Source organism: Hirundo rustica, chromosome 12 (assembly GCF_015227805.2).
Source record: "Hirundo rustica isolate bHirRus1 chromosome 12, bHirRus1.pri.v3, whole genome shotgun sequence".
In the NCBI taxonomy this organism is placed as follows: Eukaryota; Metazoa; Chordata; class Aves; order Passeriformes; family Hirundinidae; genus Hirundo; species Hirundo rustica.
The window spans coordinates 13454960-13469830 of NC_053461.1; the positions used below are offsets into that span (position 1 = coordinate 13454960).

General features: G+C 42.6%; 1 protein-coding gene across 1 annotated transcript in view; it reads left to right on the forward strand.

Annotated features, from left to right (window-relative positions):
- PTPRG (protein tyrosine phosphatase receptor type G) overlaps nucleotides 1-14871 on the forward strand; it is a 395690-nt gene that overhangs the window by 340274 nt on the left and 40545 nt on the right. The window contains exon 14 of the mRNA XM_040076808.2: nucleotides 12525-12616. Coding sequence (XP_039932742.1) covers nucleotides 12525-12616 — 92 coding nt within the window. The remainder of the gene's footprint in view (nucleotides 1-12524; nucleotides 12617-14871) is intronic.

The following is a 14871-nucleotide window of genomic DNA, read 5'->3' on the forward strand; positions in this document are numbered from 1 at the left end:
CAGGCTGTGCTAATTTCCTGTGTGATGAGCACCAAAGAGGATGCTGAGGAAAAGGGACTTTAACCTTAGTCCAGGGTTTAAGGTTATCCACAGTTGTCAATTTCCTGGTTTGGATTTTGTTTGTCTTTTATAAACCTGGAAAGTAGGCAGCTTACCTCTTTGGGGAAATGAGGATAAGCACAGGATAAGCATTCCCCTTCCATCCTCTTTCTAGAATTGTTTCCCTTGTGCCAAATACAGCAACTTCCCATACCAGAGAGAGATGTATTGGTGACTTGGCTCCTTATTTTGTTCTGGTGACTGGATTAACATTAACATTGTGATTGCTCTCCATCAACCTTACTGTATTTTACTGAGCCATTGGCAAAGAATGAGTTAAATACATATGGGTTGAATGCTTTCTGTTACAACTCATGTTCTGTCTTGACCTTCCTGGCTTCACATATTTTCCCCTTTTAAAGTTACTAGCTGTATCTGAGATCTTAACATCAACATTCCCATTTATTTTGGGAAATAAATATTAATGAGATGGCTGCTGATAGCATTGTGTGGGTAAAAACAAATGCTTTTATAATAAATGGAGTTTAATATTAATTGAGTGGTTTGGAGTTAAAGCAGGATATAAAGTGACAAGCTCGTGGCACAGAAAAATGCCCTTTGCAGGAACCCAATTAGCAGAGGGAGCAGCAAATTCTCTGCAAACTTACTATAATCACACAGGGGCAATACAAGAGTAGAGTGTAATTGGAGCCTGGGACCTGTCCCCTGCATGTCTCATAATTTCCATGAATCAACATTTAGCTACTATGTGGTGCCCAAGTTCACATTATTCTGCTTTTTCCTGACAATGCTGTATCCCGTTGCTCCAGCCCTCCCTCTCTGGAGGGGGACAGGATGTTTTGCAATAAAGGACACATCAGTTAATGCAGTGTCCTGCTACACGTTTGTCAGAGAAAAGCGACTCATTTGTTAGCCTGCTGAAATTACTTTGCGCCGAAAATCTTCTGCTGATGTTACAGGCTTTCACCTGCTCACTTGAAACTGTTACCTTTGCCATTTCCTCAATGAGGATGGTCAAGGGCTGTCCCCCTTCCAAACTTAAGTCTTTGTTCATGATTTGGGAAAACAGGTTTGCTGAGATGTGTTGCAGATAAATGTCCAAGTCCTGCTTCAAGAAACCAAGTGCAGTTGTCAGATGTATCTTGTGTTACAAAGAGTGATGTATTCATTGAGTTTGAATTGTTCAAAAATAATTTCTCTAAATATTATGTATTGTTTTCATCTGGCAGATGGAGTTGCAGAAGCTGCTATAGCAAGAGTTTGTTTGTGGCATTTCAGACAACCTGGGTATTGTGTGAAATTGCCTTAGCAAGCCTCTAAAAGGAGGGTGCAGAATGTAAAGTGAGGGTGTAGGAGTGTTAGCCAGGGCAGTGCTTCCAGGCTGATAGAGAAGCGTGCGGAGAAAAAAAAAAAAAAACAAAAAAAAAAAACCAAGGAGCAAGTCAACTTATCCATTCTGTCAAAATGGCTACAATCAGCCAGGAGGCAAATGAATAAACGGATCAACAAGTATTTCACACTTGTGTGTTCTCGACAGGAAATCACAGATCTGAAACCAAATGTCTGGGACAAAACTACCAGAAATAGTGACAAAATACTCTGCTGTTTAGTCTGCATTTTCAACATTTTTAGCTCACAAAGCCCTTGAATTAAAGCACTAGAATAAAGCAGGAACTTGTTACTACATTTCCCAGATATGAGCGGAGATGAAGAGATTTGGGGTGGATGTAACAGCAGGACCTCAGTCCCCACTGGAATCTGCCTTTGCTGCACACCTGGCTGTGTCTGGCTGGCCATGGTGACAGCTCCTATCTTTTCTTCTCCCAAACTCACAGTCTGATGGCAGCCAAAGCACCACCAAAGATCACATCAAAACATGGAAATGAAATGCATGAATACAGCAGGAGGAAAATGGATGTGGATTGCTAGAGGTGCCAGGGCTGAACAGCTCACCTGGGAGCAGACATCTACTACATTCCTCCAGGACACTGCCAGAGCAGCCACAGCCCTTTGTGAGCTTCAAGAAAAGGAAATGCAGAGCCAAGAGCTTGTGTTTAATTATATGTCTGCTTCTGAGCAAGTGCCTCATGCATCCAGGCACATTTATTCATACATTAAGAAACATATTTTCCCTAAGATATGAACTGCAGTTCTTGTGGACTTTTTTTCTCCTTTTCCCCAGTCCCACACTTAAGAGCACTGAAAGGTTATCAAGAACTTAATAAAAGATAGGTTTCAGCTTTAGAAGTAGTGCAAATAAAGAGAACAGTCCATAAATAGAAATATATTAAATTGTATCTGGTGTTAAGGGCTCTAATAATTAACATAGGTTGACTGAATTTCTCCTGTTACGCTTATCTGCAATGAACTTTTGTCTTGAATCATAATGTTCTGCTTCTGTGATTAGTAGCTGTTTCTACATAGTGATCAAGACAACAGGAGAACAATGTTTTATTTGCCTGAAAGTGTGCTTAGTGCAAAAGAGTTTGTCATAAGGGTGAAACCAGTTTCTCCTTTTCTGTTTCTAATTTTCAAAATAATTTCAACTGGTTTTTTAAATGGAAAATCTCTTCTACGCCTGTTACTACATGGTTTTTCAATTCTGGCTCTTCTATGTAATTAGAAGCCTGCTAATAGACACTGTGGTAACTTTTCTGATATGCCTCATACTTTGAATCCTTTTTATGTGATAAATGTGTATGTCCTTGGTACTAAAATTCAAGAAGCTTTGAATGAGTTACAGAAATTTCCGAGATATGCTCTTCTTAGTAAATATTTAGAAAAGGGAGCTCTTCTTTTTATTTCATGCACTGTCAGGATCATACTTCCAGTCCCCTCTGCCTCATGGTGTAGTGTTAACAGAGGTAGTCTACCTCTGTTACTTGGTTATAGTATTTCTAGAATTTTTCTTATGGCTTATTTGGTTTGTGGAAATGGTAGTTTAAAACATCCACTGTGGGGTTTTTTTCCCTGTGCATCTTTATTATGCCTGTGTATGCTTGTACTTGTTTGAAAGCAAACCAGGGAGAGTTTCCAAGTAAGAACTACAATTTCTTAGGAAAGTTAAAATAAAGGCAGAAAGCACGAAAGCACTGGCTTAAACTGACAGAGTTAGGATAAAACCTGACGCTGTTGGTCAGGGTGGTGGTGGCAGTCCCATTAAATGGTGGCTGCAGTGCTGTTGGAGTGGCAGATGTGGTTCTGTTGGAGTGGTGATCCTGAAGAAGGGTCTGGTCTTCCTCTGAAGGTCCAGTGGTGGTTATGTGCTCTTGTCCTCTGGGAGTCCAGTAGGTAGTCCTGCTCATGCTGTTCCAAATCTCAGACCTTATCCAGGTAGGAATGCTTGGTTCCTCCCCCTGGGCAGAGCATCTCACAACAGGATGATGTAATTTTTTGAGTCATTCAGGAAGGTCTCAATGGCCCATTAAGATCTCTCCAGAGGGAGTTATCAGGGATGAGTCATGTAAGAGATAAAGAACACTGCCTCACCTGGTTTTAACAGCTTATGGAGATGGTGATAGAATACATGCTTTTGGTTACATCTTACTCTGTAACCTAGGATAATGCTTAATGCTGCTGTCTGATTTTTTGGTGTTAATGAGATTTTTCATGTTGTTTAACTCTCTCGGGATTTGTTTATGTTGTTGTTGTTGATACTATTTATTTTGTAGAAACATTCTCACAGAAAATACATTAGTTTAAGGCAGATGCTACTGGAGGGGTCCTGCTGATGTGGGGACTTTTCATTGTGATACGTCAGTGGATGTGGATCTGTGGTGGCTGACCAAGGGAACCCGGTGAGGATGTTCACACCACGCTGGCTGCCTGATTTAACCAGAGACCACTTCAGCAAATGCTGCTGTGCAGCACAGCTCTGTCTCTGCTAGTGCAGAGCTGTGCCCAAGGTAGGGAGCCCAGCAGACAGGGAGTGCTGGAGCAGTCCAAGCTCTCAGTACCTGTGTGTCTCCCTGGCATGGGAGAAAGGTCCCTGGATCTCACTCGGGTCTCTCCAGAGTGGGGTGGGGTTGTATTCCTCATACGGCAGCACGATACACGGCATGGTAACTCTCAGTGGTCTGCTTCAGTGGTTGGCAGTGTATTGCCCTGATATTTGTGTTTCCTTGTCACATTTGTTAACCTTTGAATGCAAGAAACTCATTAAAGCAATTCCTCAGACACACACTCCAGGCTTCCCCAGAGCTCTCGACTCAGGCCCTGATTAGCATCAGCGACTGCGAGAAGCAAATCTCCAAATGGCTTGATTGATAGCGAGATTAATGATCCTCAGGATTTCTGTCCAGGTTTATTATTGGGAGGCTTACAAATCTTTGCTTTCAGCGAGATGGGTGGGGAGGAAGGACCAGCTGGCTGCCACCCAGTCTGTCTGTATTAGCATGATGAGGTGATGGACGTAGCCCTGTTAAAGCAGCAGCACTAAGTGGTGTGTTTTCAGTGTTCCTATTATCTACCAGGTACTAAATAATTTGCTCCTCTGCTCTTGGTGCCAGCTGCTCTTTTCTTTTCCTTTGTGCTGTGCTTCCAAAGGTGTAATGCCATTTCTAATTGTGTTTTAAACAGAGTTAACAGAGAGACGAAAATTTTTAAGTAGCTATTTCTTGCTGAAGTGGCCAGTGAAAAAAGCCCACTCTCCAAATACTCAGTGATCAAGAGAGAAAGAAAATAATCACTCTTTTAATATTTATCTTGGCTCCAGATAAGCTAAACATGAATTATGTCCAGCAGTGTTGGGAATTCTTCCTAGTTCTCCCATGCAGCTTTAGTCCAGGTGCGCGTGGACACATGTGTTGGAAAGATGAAGATTCCCACTGAGTATTTCATTATATTTAACAAACTGGCATTTCTGCCTGAAGATGGGCAGGGACAAGCTGTGCTTAATTTTTTACGAGACTTTTGTGTTAGATTCCAGGCTAAGCCTTGGGATACCTAAAATATCTGTTAGTTGAATGTCCTGATGTCACATTTGGAGGAAGAAAAGAATATTTTTTGTAAAGGCAGTAGCAGAGCTCTCCTGCTTTGAGAGTAATTAGGGACATTTATGTGAATATTCGAAAGAGAGGCTGCTGTCTCTGTTTCTGTTGTCTTCTGCTAGGTTGGATCATCTCTCTTTTGGTTTTCTTACAACAGTGTGTCCAATCCAGAGAATTTCAGTTTGCATTTAAAATTACCTGCATTTTAACATCCCACTGTGTGACCCTGTTTTTATTCATTTTTTTTCCTAAGATTCAGCATCCCAAAAGGAATTAATGTCCTGAAATGATAATATCAAGTGTACCAAATTTTGAGATCTTGGAGGTGCTAAAAGCTCCTCTCTAGTAAGAGGCAATATTCATTGATTGCTGTGGCTCTTGTGATTATGGAACAGCTCTTCACTTGCTTAAATCCAGCTTTCTTTTGTGAGAAAGTTTTAGGTCTCCTTTTTAATATTGCATGATGTTTTGGGCATTGGAAACACACATTTTACAGGAAGTGCCTGAGGTATTGTTTGATTGAAAAGTCAAGTCTTTGTTTTCCTCTGTAATTTTCTAGCCTTTGTTATAAATGTTGCATTACATAAATAGCCGGCTCAGGGAGAAGAAAGTGAATATGGCCAGGCTTTCCTTTGGTTTTTAAAGCTATGCCTAATTTTAAACCATTTTAAGATACCACCTAGAGGTATGTCTACCCTATTTTTGCCTGAGGACATTAAAGTTCTACATATAACCAAGGAGCTTGTTCTCTTGTAGTGGAAGATACTGATGAGTAAACCCATTCAGTCATCTGTAAAACTGCTGAGTGTATCCAAAGCAGCTGTTGTGAGTATTGGTTAAAGGAAGAGCAGAAGATTTGGTGCCTCTGGCCCTGTCAGAGGTCACCAGGAGAGTAATTAGCTACCAAGTGTCACAGGGCCAAGTGTCATCACAAATGAGGTTTCACCATTGCCTTTGCTGTTCTCCAGGGACCCCAAGATGATGGGACAAGGAAGCGTGGAAAACGTTTGTGCTGAGTTAAACGAAGACTTATCCACGTGATTTGCAATTAAAGAGCTTTCTAAGTGCATTTCTGCACTGGCCACCTGGGTGCTCTCTGGTTGTGCAGCTGATGAAGGGGGAGGACGTGAAGGAAGCCCATCTGGGGGTGTTGTCATTTCTTAACTGTTTAATTATTTGAATAACCTTCTAAAAATCATGATGTCTCACACAATGCTGGAGTTCAATACTCTATCGGATATAAATGGGTGTCTGTGCCCTGGTGCAGGAGAGGATTGGGAGAAGAGGATTTTTAATTTTGTGGAGAGCTGTGTAGTCAGCTGGCAAATTTAGGCCATAAATATTAAATTAGCTGCCGTTTTGTGTCAGAAATCCCTAGTCTTGTTTGCAGATTAGTTTTTCAACTGAACAATTTTACTAGTGGTGCATTCTTCAGTGCAAATACTGTCTCAAAGTTTTGTCCACCTTCTGTTTTTTACTGTCCATCTGCCATTTTCCAGCCTTTTTCATGTCTTTATATCCTTCCCTGTGATACTAGAGAATATTGTGGATGGACAGGTATTTGGAGTCTTTTGTGGAACTGTGTGGGTCAACTCTCTAATGTGAAAAAGTACTTCTCCTTGCCCAGAGGAAGTCCCCTGCAAGGGACAGTCGACTTTTCACTGTTCTGTCCAGGATAACATGCCAAGGGCTTGGAAAGCCATGCACTTCTGAAACCTACCCATTACCATCGAGACCTCTCCAGGTACCATATCTCCGTGATGATTAACACTGCTATAAAGAAACAAAGAATATTTCAGGCAGAAACTGCCTTGTGGGCAAAAGGCAAATGGTCTTCAGGAGGGATTTGCTGGAAAATGAGCATTACTGTAGGGAAATTTTCTTCCTTTATCAGCTTTCCTTTATTCTCCTGGTTTTTATGCATTCCTGCTTTGTACATTGTCCAGCAGCTCCAGTTCAGCCAGCATTCAGTGTCTTACTGCTCCAGCATGGCACAGGTTCTATTATAACTTGGCTTTTGAACTCTGGTCATTAAGTATTAAGACCTGTGAAGGAAAATAACTGTAGAAAATTAGGGCAATATAAGTCATTTTCTGGCCAAAGACAGTAAATGCAGATGCCTCTCTGATAAAATGAATGTAATATCACTGCTCCATGCTGGTCACTTATTCATATTCATAAGATCAGCTTTTTTTCCTGTGGTTTTCTCTCCTTTTTTTTCTTCTTAACGCTTGAGTCAGTTTTATTGCTCATAAAAATCAGTGACTGATGACCCCAGCTAGAGCAGTGCAGGCTGCAGACAGCTGTTGTCCAGGCTCCCATCCTCTGCTCTGCTGGTGACATGGTCATGATTTGCAGCGCTTCTGTTGTTCTGAGGGCTGTGCTCTTTTCTGAGGAGTCATTGCCAGTTCTGACAGTGACAAATGCTTGCCAAGGAATAGTGAAGCTAGCTTAAAGTGCAGAGCCATGTGTTACTAGTACACTTGACTGCATACATACTCTGGTTTTGGTGCCAGCAGAAACCAATCTTAATTGTGTCTCCTGAAAAACATGCAAAACAGTTCAATGGGAATCTGAAGCAGCTTTTCTTCTATTGAAAGTGAGAATGAATGTACAGAGGTAGTGAAAGGGGATTGTTTCCTGCCTTTACATCCTTGTTTAGGAGTTAGTTGCAGACACCCCCGTGATGGAGGAGCATGGGGAATGAATGCCTGTATCCAGGTTGCATTTGGTAAAGACTAAGCCATGTCCTGTGCAGCCTGGTTTAGAGGTCCCTTACAGATCCTAATCTAACACTAATTCTATTTTCCCTGTTCTTCCCACCAGCTAAAATCTCTGTGTAAAAGTAGGATGGCTGCAGGGACTGTTGGCCTCTTTGTTAACAAATATATATTCTGCAGAGGTTTTGTCTGTGGGAGGCTGTTTCTGGAGGAAGGGTGCCTGAAGAACAGCATTTGCCCTGCTCTGACAGTAGTGAATAGACCTGCAGGACCCTTTCAAGCCATCTGCCCCCAAATTGGTCATGCTTTAGCAGGTAATGACCCGGGAAGAGAGCCTAGAGCTCCTAGATGCTAGTACAGAAATAAAGTAATACAAATCTGGCTGGCCTTGGAGAGGGAATACACACTGCTTCAGCCAACATCAATACCTGGAAGAAGGACAAATGAACAAGGAGCAATGAATGTGCTGGTTGCTTCAGTGTGAGGCAGGGCATGGCTCCTGGGTGTTCCCAGAATGTGAGACATTTTCCTTTGGTTTTTCCTGTGTTCAGCCACTGCTCTGGTGGTTCCAGCCAGCCAGTGCAGGGGCAATCACTTGTCTCTCACCATAATCCTGGCTCCTCCTCTCGCTGCTCCAGAGCACACAGATCCCTCCTGTCATCACACATCAGGGGATGCTGCCTGTGCTAGAGCCAGTACGGAGGAGTAAAGGGCAGGCAGTGCCCTCAGAGCAATTCCCAGCGATTCCCAGCACTCCCATTGTCTGCAGCTGAGCTGTGTTTGCATTGGAGGCAGGATTACCACTGAGGCACTACCTCCTGCACTAAAATGAAATGCATCCATACTTTCAGGCCATTATGTGAGCTAGTTCTCTCTCTTGCTTTTAGAGGAGTGTAAAGGAGGAGCTGCTTGAGCTTTAGTAACTAATAACCAAGGAAACCTGTTTGGAGTGTCAAAATCTCACAAGACATCTCTTATACAGAAGTTATTCTGGTATTTTGCTCCACAGAGATGGAACAAGCATTTAACCCAGCTAATCAGGTCCATCTTTTGGGATATTTATATGCTTTCATCTTAGTAATAAGGTGCTGCTGCTCTGGACTTTGCATCCTGTTAGTTTGCTTTAGTAACTCACAGCCAGTATCTCTGCAAAAAGATTCTGGGCAGGGGGATGCACTCCCTCACATTGGCTTTGCATTCCAGACCCTGCCTGTGCTGCTTCTCTGGGGAGATGCTAATCTTGCAGTGTTTTACTTCTGCATTTGGGTCCATATGTGACAACTGTGTGTCTGATCACCACAATCTCACACAGTTATTGTACCCCAGGGAAAGAGAGCCACAGAAACATATGGGGCTAGAGAAAATGGTGTGCTTCACTGCTCACGGGCATATTTCAGAGACAACGGACTCTTTGGTATTTCACAGAAAAGATATGGCTCCCCAAAATCTTTTAGAAGTGCATCAAGGTCGTGATTTGTTTTTCTCAACCGGTGCTGCAGAAATGCAATAATTATTCTCAAATTAGTGTTTCAGTTGTTAAGATTTTAATAATCATTTATGCCATGACAAATCCCAGTTGTGGATTCACTATGGACTGCTTCTGTCAGGAAAAAGGCCTGTTATTTTTTTCTGCTGATAGTGGTGGTTTCCTGAGCAAACAGGCACAGATATGTAAACACCTGCCCATGTATACATACTGGGGTTAAAAGTTACAGACTGACGTGCTCATGTGAAAATAGACGTAGATTTGAACCTTGTCTAGCCCTGCATCCACTCCTCTCTCTCTTCTCTCTGGTGGATCAAAACAAGCAATTTCCTGCTCTCATCCTTTTCCTTTATCCAGCCCTCCCCATATACACACTCAGATTTACTGCAGCCTCTTGTAACCTTAGCAACTGCTGCCACTTAAGGTTTGTATCTGGAGGAAAAGGTAACGGGGAGGGGAAGTGCCAAGGGATAGAAAGGAGCATCCTAAACTGGAGGAGGAGGAAGATACTGAATTGTCTGAAATGCCTCTCAGTAGCCTTGATGGCAGCTATCAGTATTTATTACTACAAACCAGACGTGAGTTTCCAGAAGGCTCTGCTTGGGGCCAGGTGTTTCCTTACTCAGGAAGAAAAACTGGAGTCATCTGCCTGGCACCCTGAGATGTGTTCCCTCCTGGAGCTGCACAGAGGAAAGATGCCAGGGTGAGAAATAGACCCAGTAAGCAGAACTTGCTGGGAAATTCATCCAGTGAATTCCTTGAATCCATAAAAGACCTTTGAAAGATCTGAGGCACAGAAGGAATCACTAGGACAGGGATGCAATGGCCTATGAGCAGTAATCTCAGCTGTACAGGCTACACTTAGCATATTTACAGCTATTATGAACAAGGGGGGGAAAAACAAAAGAGTTTGAGAAACATGTCTTCACCTAACATGCCAGTATCCATTATTGTAAAGTAATGAAAGTGCTGTATTACATATGTACCTTAGACAAGAGTGTGATGTTTGTGACTTGAGAAAACCTTCAGTCAAAGTCTAAGGTGTCTGCCTTTGCAAAACAGCTGCAGAAAGTCTTCCAGGACTACAATGCAGAATTTTTAATTACATTAATGATTGTAGCAAATGTTACTATGTGAAATATTCATTTAATACATTGTTAATCCAACATTGTGCTCAGCAGAGTTGCACTGGGCTGGGTGTTCAGCTATTGCCATCATGAGCCTTAAAATATTGCCCAGTGAGATTATCTGACACATTTACATGTTTTGAGGCTATCAAGAAAAAGCCATCTTATGACTGTGTATAAAAACCATAATGACAGCCTTTCAGAGCCTCTGAGAGTATAAAATAACAAATTAAGAAAAAAAATTGCTTTTCTTCAATATCATCAGCTTTAAAAAATCCTGTAAATCCCTGCATAAAGGTCTGGGGTTTTTTCAAACACTTTTTTAAGGCCTTCATTACCAGCAGAAGCCATTCAAGGATTTCCGTAGTATTGACTCAGGGGAAAGAGCCCCAAATACATCAAAATCAGGAACATTTTGCCTGTTTCATATTCATAGTTTCTTCTTTATGTGTGACTGATTTATTCTGCTGCGTGCCCCCAGGGTGTGCATTGTCCAAAATAAAGGCTGCCAAAAAAAAAATGAGAACAGGGAGCAAGTGGTGAGGCGGGGGGAGTTCAACCCATGTTTTTAAATGCTGTGAGACGATTGCACATCTTGCATCCTCATGTGTGAATTCACCTTCTGGTGTTTCTTAACAAAAGTATATTCACTAAATATATAACTTCAGCAGAATGCAAGGCATCATGCCTGAAAATAGAAAGCTGCTCCCAGACAGTGACTCCATGCTGTGAAATCCACTCTCCTGCTTCTGGATTGTCTTAAGTTGTACTTGTGCTGCCATGGCTTGTGCTCGTGTTACAAAGCACTGTGCCTGTGCACTGGAAAGTACAGATGCATGGAAAGCAAGCACCTGTGATAACTTTCGCTCCTGCTTTCACCTAAGAGAGTGGTTGGGTTTTCAGTGAGGTTTTTTCTCCCTGGCATGCATGGATGTTGGAAACAAAGGGAGCACGAGTGACTTTGCTCTGGCGATGGGCTCTGCGTGGAGAGCACAAAGCCCGAGTTGCGGAGCAGCAAACTGCAGGAGCTGCAAGGCAGCAGCTTGGAAGCCACATGTGCAAATATGTTTGAGCAAAGGAACCTGCAACTTGGCAAAGGCACAGCTCACCAGGCCCCCACAAACTTTGCCCAGGTGTTGAGGAGCAGTTGAAGGGTGACAGTGAGGGGGATCTCTCTGCGCTGGGGAGCTATTGTTTAGTGCCTCGACAGATGAGAGCAGACCCTTCTCCTGCCACAATAGCTGCTCACACCAAGCAAGACTCATTAAATATTCAGTTCCAGCCTCAAGCAGCTCATTAAGTCAGCAGTGAGCAGTGACGCTGGCGTTGGAAAACCCTGCCTCAGTTAACATCACCATGCAGAGTCTCCCCGGATCTCTTGATGTTATTCTGCTCAGTACCTTTTCTGTGATGACCAGCTTGTGCTCTCTGCTTTGCATTAAATACAGGTAAAAAAGAGTCAGGTGGATTTAAGTTCTGCTCTTCATTGTAGGCCTTTTTAGAGAGGAGTCCTGGGGCCCAAGGGAAGTGTCTGTTGGATGTTTGTGTACCAGCATATGTAATACAAGTTTGCAGGAGGAGGATGGGATGAAGGTTATAAGGCAGTCGTGTTAAAAAGCAAACAAACAAAATACCTGAATGCTTGAAGGATAACTTTCATAGCAGAACATCATGAAGTGCAGCAGTTGCAGATGCTGTATTACTGGTGGTTGTTACACAGCAGAAACTTTTACAGTAAGTGTATTTTCCCTGGAAATTGAGTGTATTAGGTGGATTTGGGCTTGAATTGTATGCTGAATGTGTTTCTTGTGTGCGGAGTTTCTTTCTGAATGATGTATTTGGAACCTGTTTTGCAGCCACTAACTCTTATGACTATAGTTTCATACTCAATACTACTTAACAATAATGTATAGAGGCATTTATGATGGGTGGATGTCAGATGTCAGTGAATTAGAGCACACCGGAATATGGAATAGGGATTGTAATTGTGGAAAACAAACATGTTTTCATGTATCAATGTTTTAAAATTACAGCATCTGAAAGTATGGAACAGAAATGGAGAAACAGAACACGTGCAAAAGTTTTTTCAGAGAGCAATTTTTCACACCCTGAATCTATTTTTGTTTTCTTTTTTCTTTAACAGAAAGTGTTTTCAGACTGCTCATTTCTATGTGGAGGACAGCAGTTCCCCCCGTGTGGTCCCCAATGAAAGCATTCCCATTATACCTATTCCAGGTAAGACGGGCTTAATCTCCTGTGTTTGTACTGCTTGGAGTCTGGTTTAATGACATAAAGAAGAGAAGTTTGTGCCTGTGATAAATCAGGGGGTTTTGGTAGAAATTTGTTGTATCGGTGCTGCTTCATTTAATTTAATGTGCTTTGTAATGGGGCTCCGAGTGCCAGTGCTGTATTTTTCCGTAGGCACCTCTCCCACTTCGCTTTAATAGAAATTTCAGAATAACCTTTGCAAAATGTCAAAAACATGAGTAACAAGTCTTGAAAACACTGAGACATTGCATCCAGGGTGAAACCAGCTGCTCCATCAGGGCAGGTTGCAGAGGAGGGATATTCAGCTCCACTGCTCTCTCAAGACTGGAGGCCTTGCCCCCACTTTCACTGTGTGTAGAGATGGAATCTGCAGCTCTCAGAAAGGACAGTGAGACACAGGGATAAGCAAACAATCTCAAAGTCCAAAGCCATCTGTTAATTTGGTATTAATAAAGCTACCAAAGGTCAAATCCTCCTCTCAGCTATATTGAGAGTGATGCTGGAAGCAGAGTATAGTATTCTCTCTTCATGAGGTATTTCCCCTGGGAATTATTAAGTGCAGGATGCAGCTGCCATGAAGCTGTGATGACAGAGAGCAGCTTGGTGTTACCGTGGCCTTTGCAGTCGCTGCCTTGTGTGATGATGGTCAGTCTCACAGGCAGGATTAAGATGCCAGAAATGTTATATTGACCTCAGCCTGTCAAAGGCTTGTACTTGTTTCTTGAAGGTGTTTTAAGTTTCCTTGTCATATTCTGTATCTGCATCATTGGTCTGGGATTCAATCTGTAGCTAATTAGGTTCATTTTACAAAAAAAATGTTCAGAGCCTTTTCTGAGACACTGAAGAAACTTTCTCCCTAGCTAAGTGAAAGAGTCCAGTTATATTTTCCTTGATTTTATTCAGTAGACATGTGTGACTTATTTCTAGGAAGAGTCTTTCAAAGTACCCATGGGAACTAGTAGAAAAGGTCAGCTATTACATTCCTTCAGAAAGCGTTAGGCAGTTTGCCTTGCAGTCTGATGCTGTACCACTGAAAATAAAGAAAACGTGCTATTGTACCCTCTCCTTTCTGTTGGAGACTAAAATGCATGTCCTGGCCACCTCGTGTCCTTAGCAAGAAGTCATCCTTCTCTTTTAGGGTAAAGGAGATGACAGATTTTAATCTTAGACCACCAGTGATCAGTTTTCACAGATGTATTTAAATAGCTGGAGAACTCCATTCTTCCTGTTCTGAAACCAAGAGGAACAAATTCCTGTTGGGACTGCTTGTGGCAGTCAGTTCAATGGTCCCACCATGCCTGCTCTCGTGTGGTTCCTCCTTGGAGCTTGCTGGGCTAAGCTGGGCTCTGGCACAGCATAAACCCAGGGCATTATGTCTGCAAGGCCCTGGGAGGAGACAAATTCTCCCTTCAGACAGAAACCTCTTTGGCCAATGTGTAGTATTTTTACTGTAATTGAGACAATTTTTCTCTCAGATAAAAGAAACCAGCAGAAAGCTCCATCTTCCACGCTGCAGTGTGTGTTGTTGAGTCTGGGGTTCTCCCCTGTTGCACAGAGATGTTTTGATGGTCAGTCCGTTAAGACTGGAATGCATTCATACAAATTGTGGTGTAGGCTGAAGGAGTTCCATTAAAACCGTGCAGGCAGCACGTACTGTCAGGGCAGCACGTGCACCAGTCCTTCTCCAGCAGCCATTCTGGCACAAAGCAGAAAGTGACTGGGAACAGATCATTGTCTTCTGGGGAGTTCTCCCATGACTAGAGTAAGCCAGGCTGTGAGACCACAGCAGCTTTGTGAGGAGCATGATGCTACTGTGCACTGCAGTGCTCCCTGTGGTGTGCTCAGACTCAGTACTGCTGAGAAAGAGCTGCTCACCCCTGATAAGGGGCACTGCAGATTAAGGCATCCCCTGAGCAAATGCTGCAGGACACCTTGAGCAGCTTTGTCATTAAAAATGCAGACATCCAAATGGAGGGGCCTTAATCTGAAGCTGAATCATGCCCAGAAAATCTTAAAAGAGAATAGAACTGGTGAATTTGAAGATCTTGACACTGGCATTAAAGCTATTTAGGCCACCAAAAGCCAGATCACCCTCTGTAAGCACCTCACTGTGTGTGTATTACCTATTACCTGTCCAGGGATAAGAGTTAATACATGAATACTATCAGCCATGAGGCTCAAGTTAGTAGAGAAAAATTCCAGCTATGTTGGCTTTTTCCAAA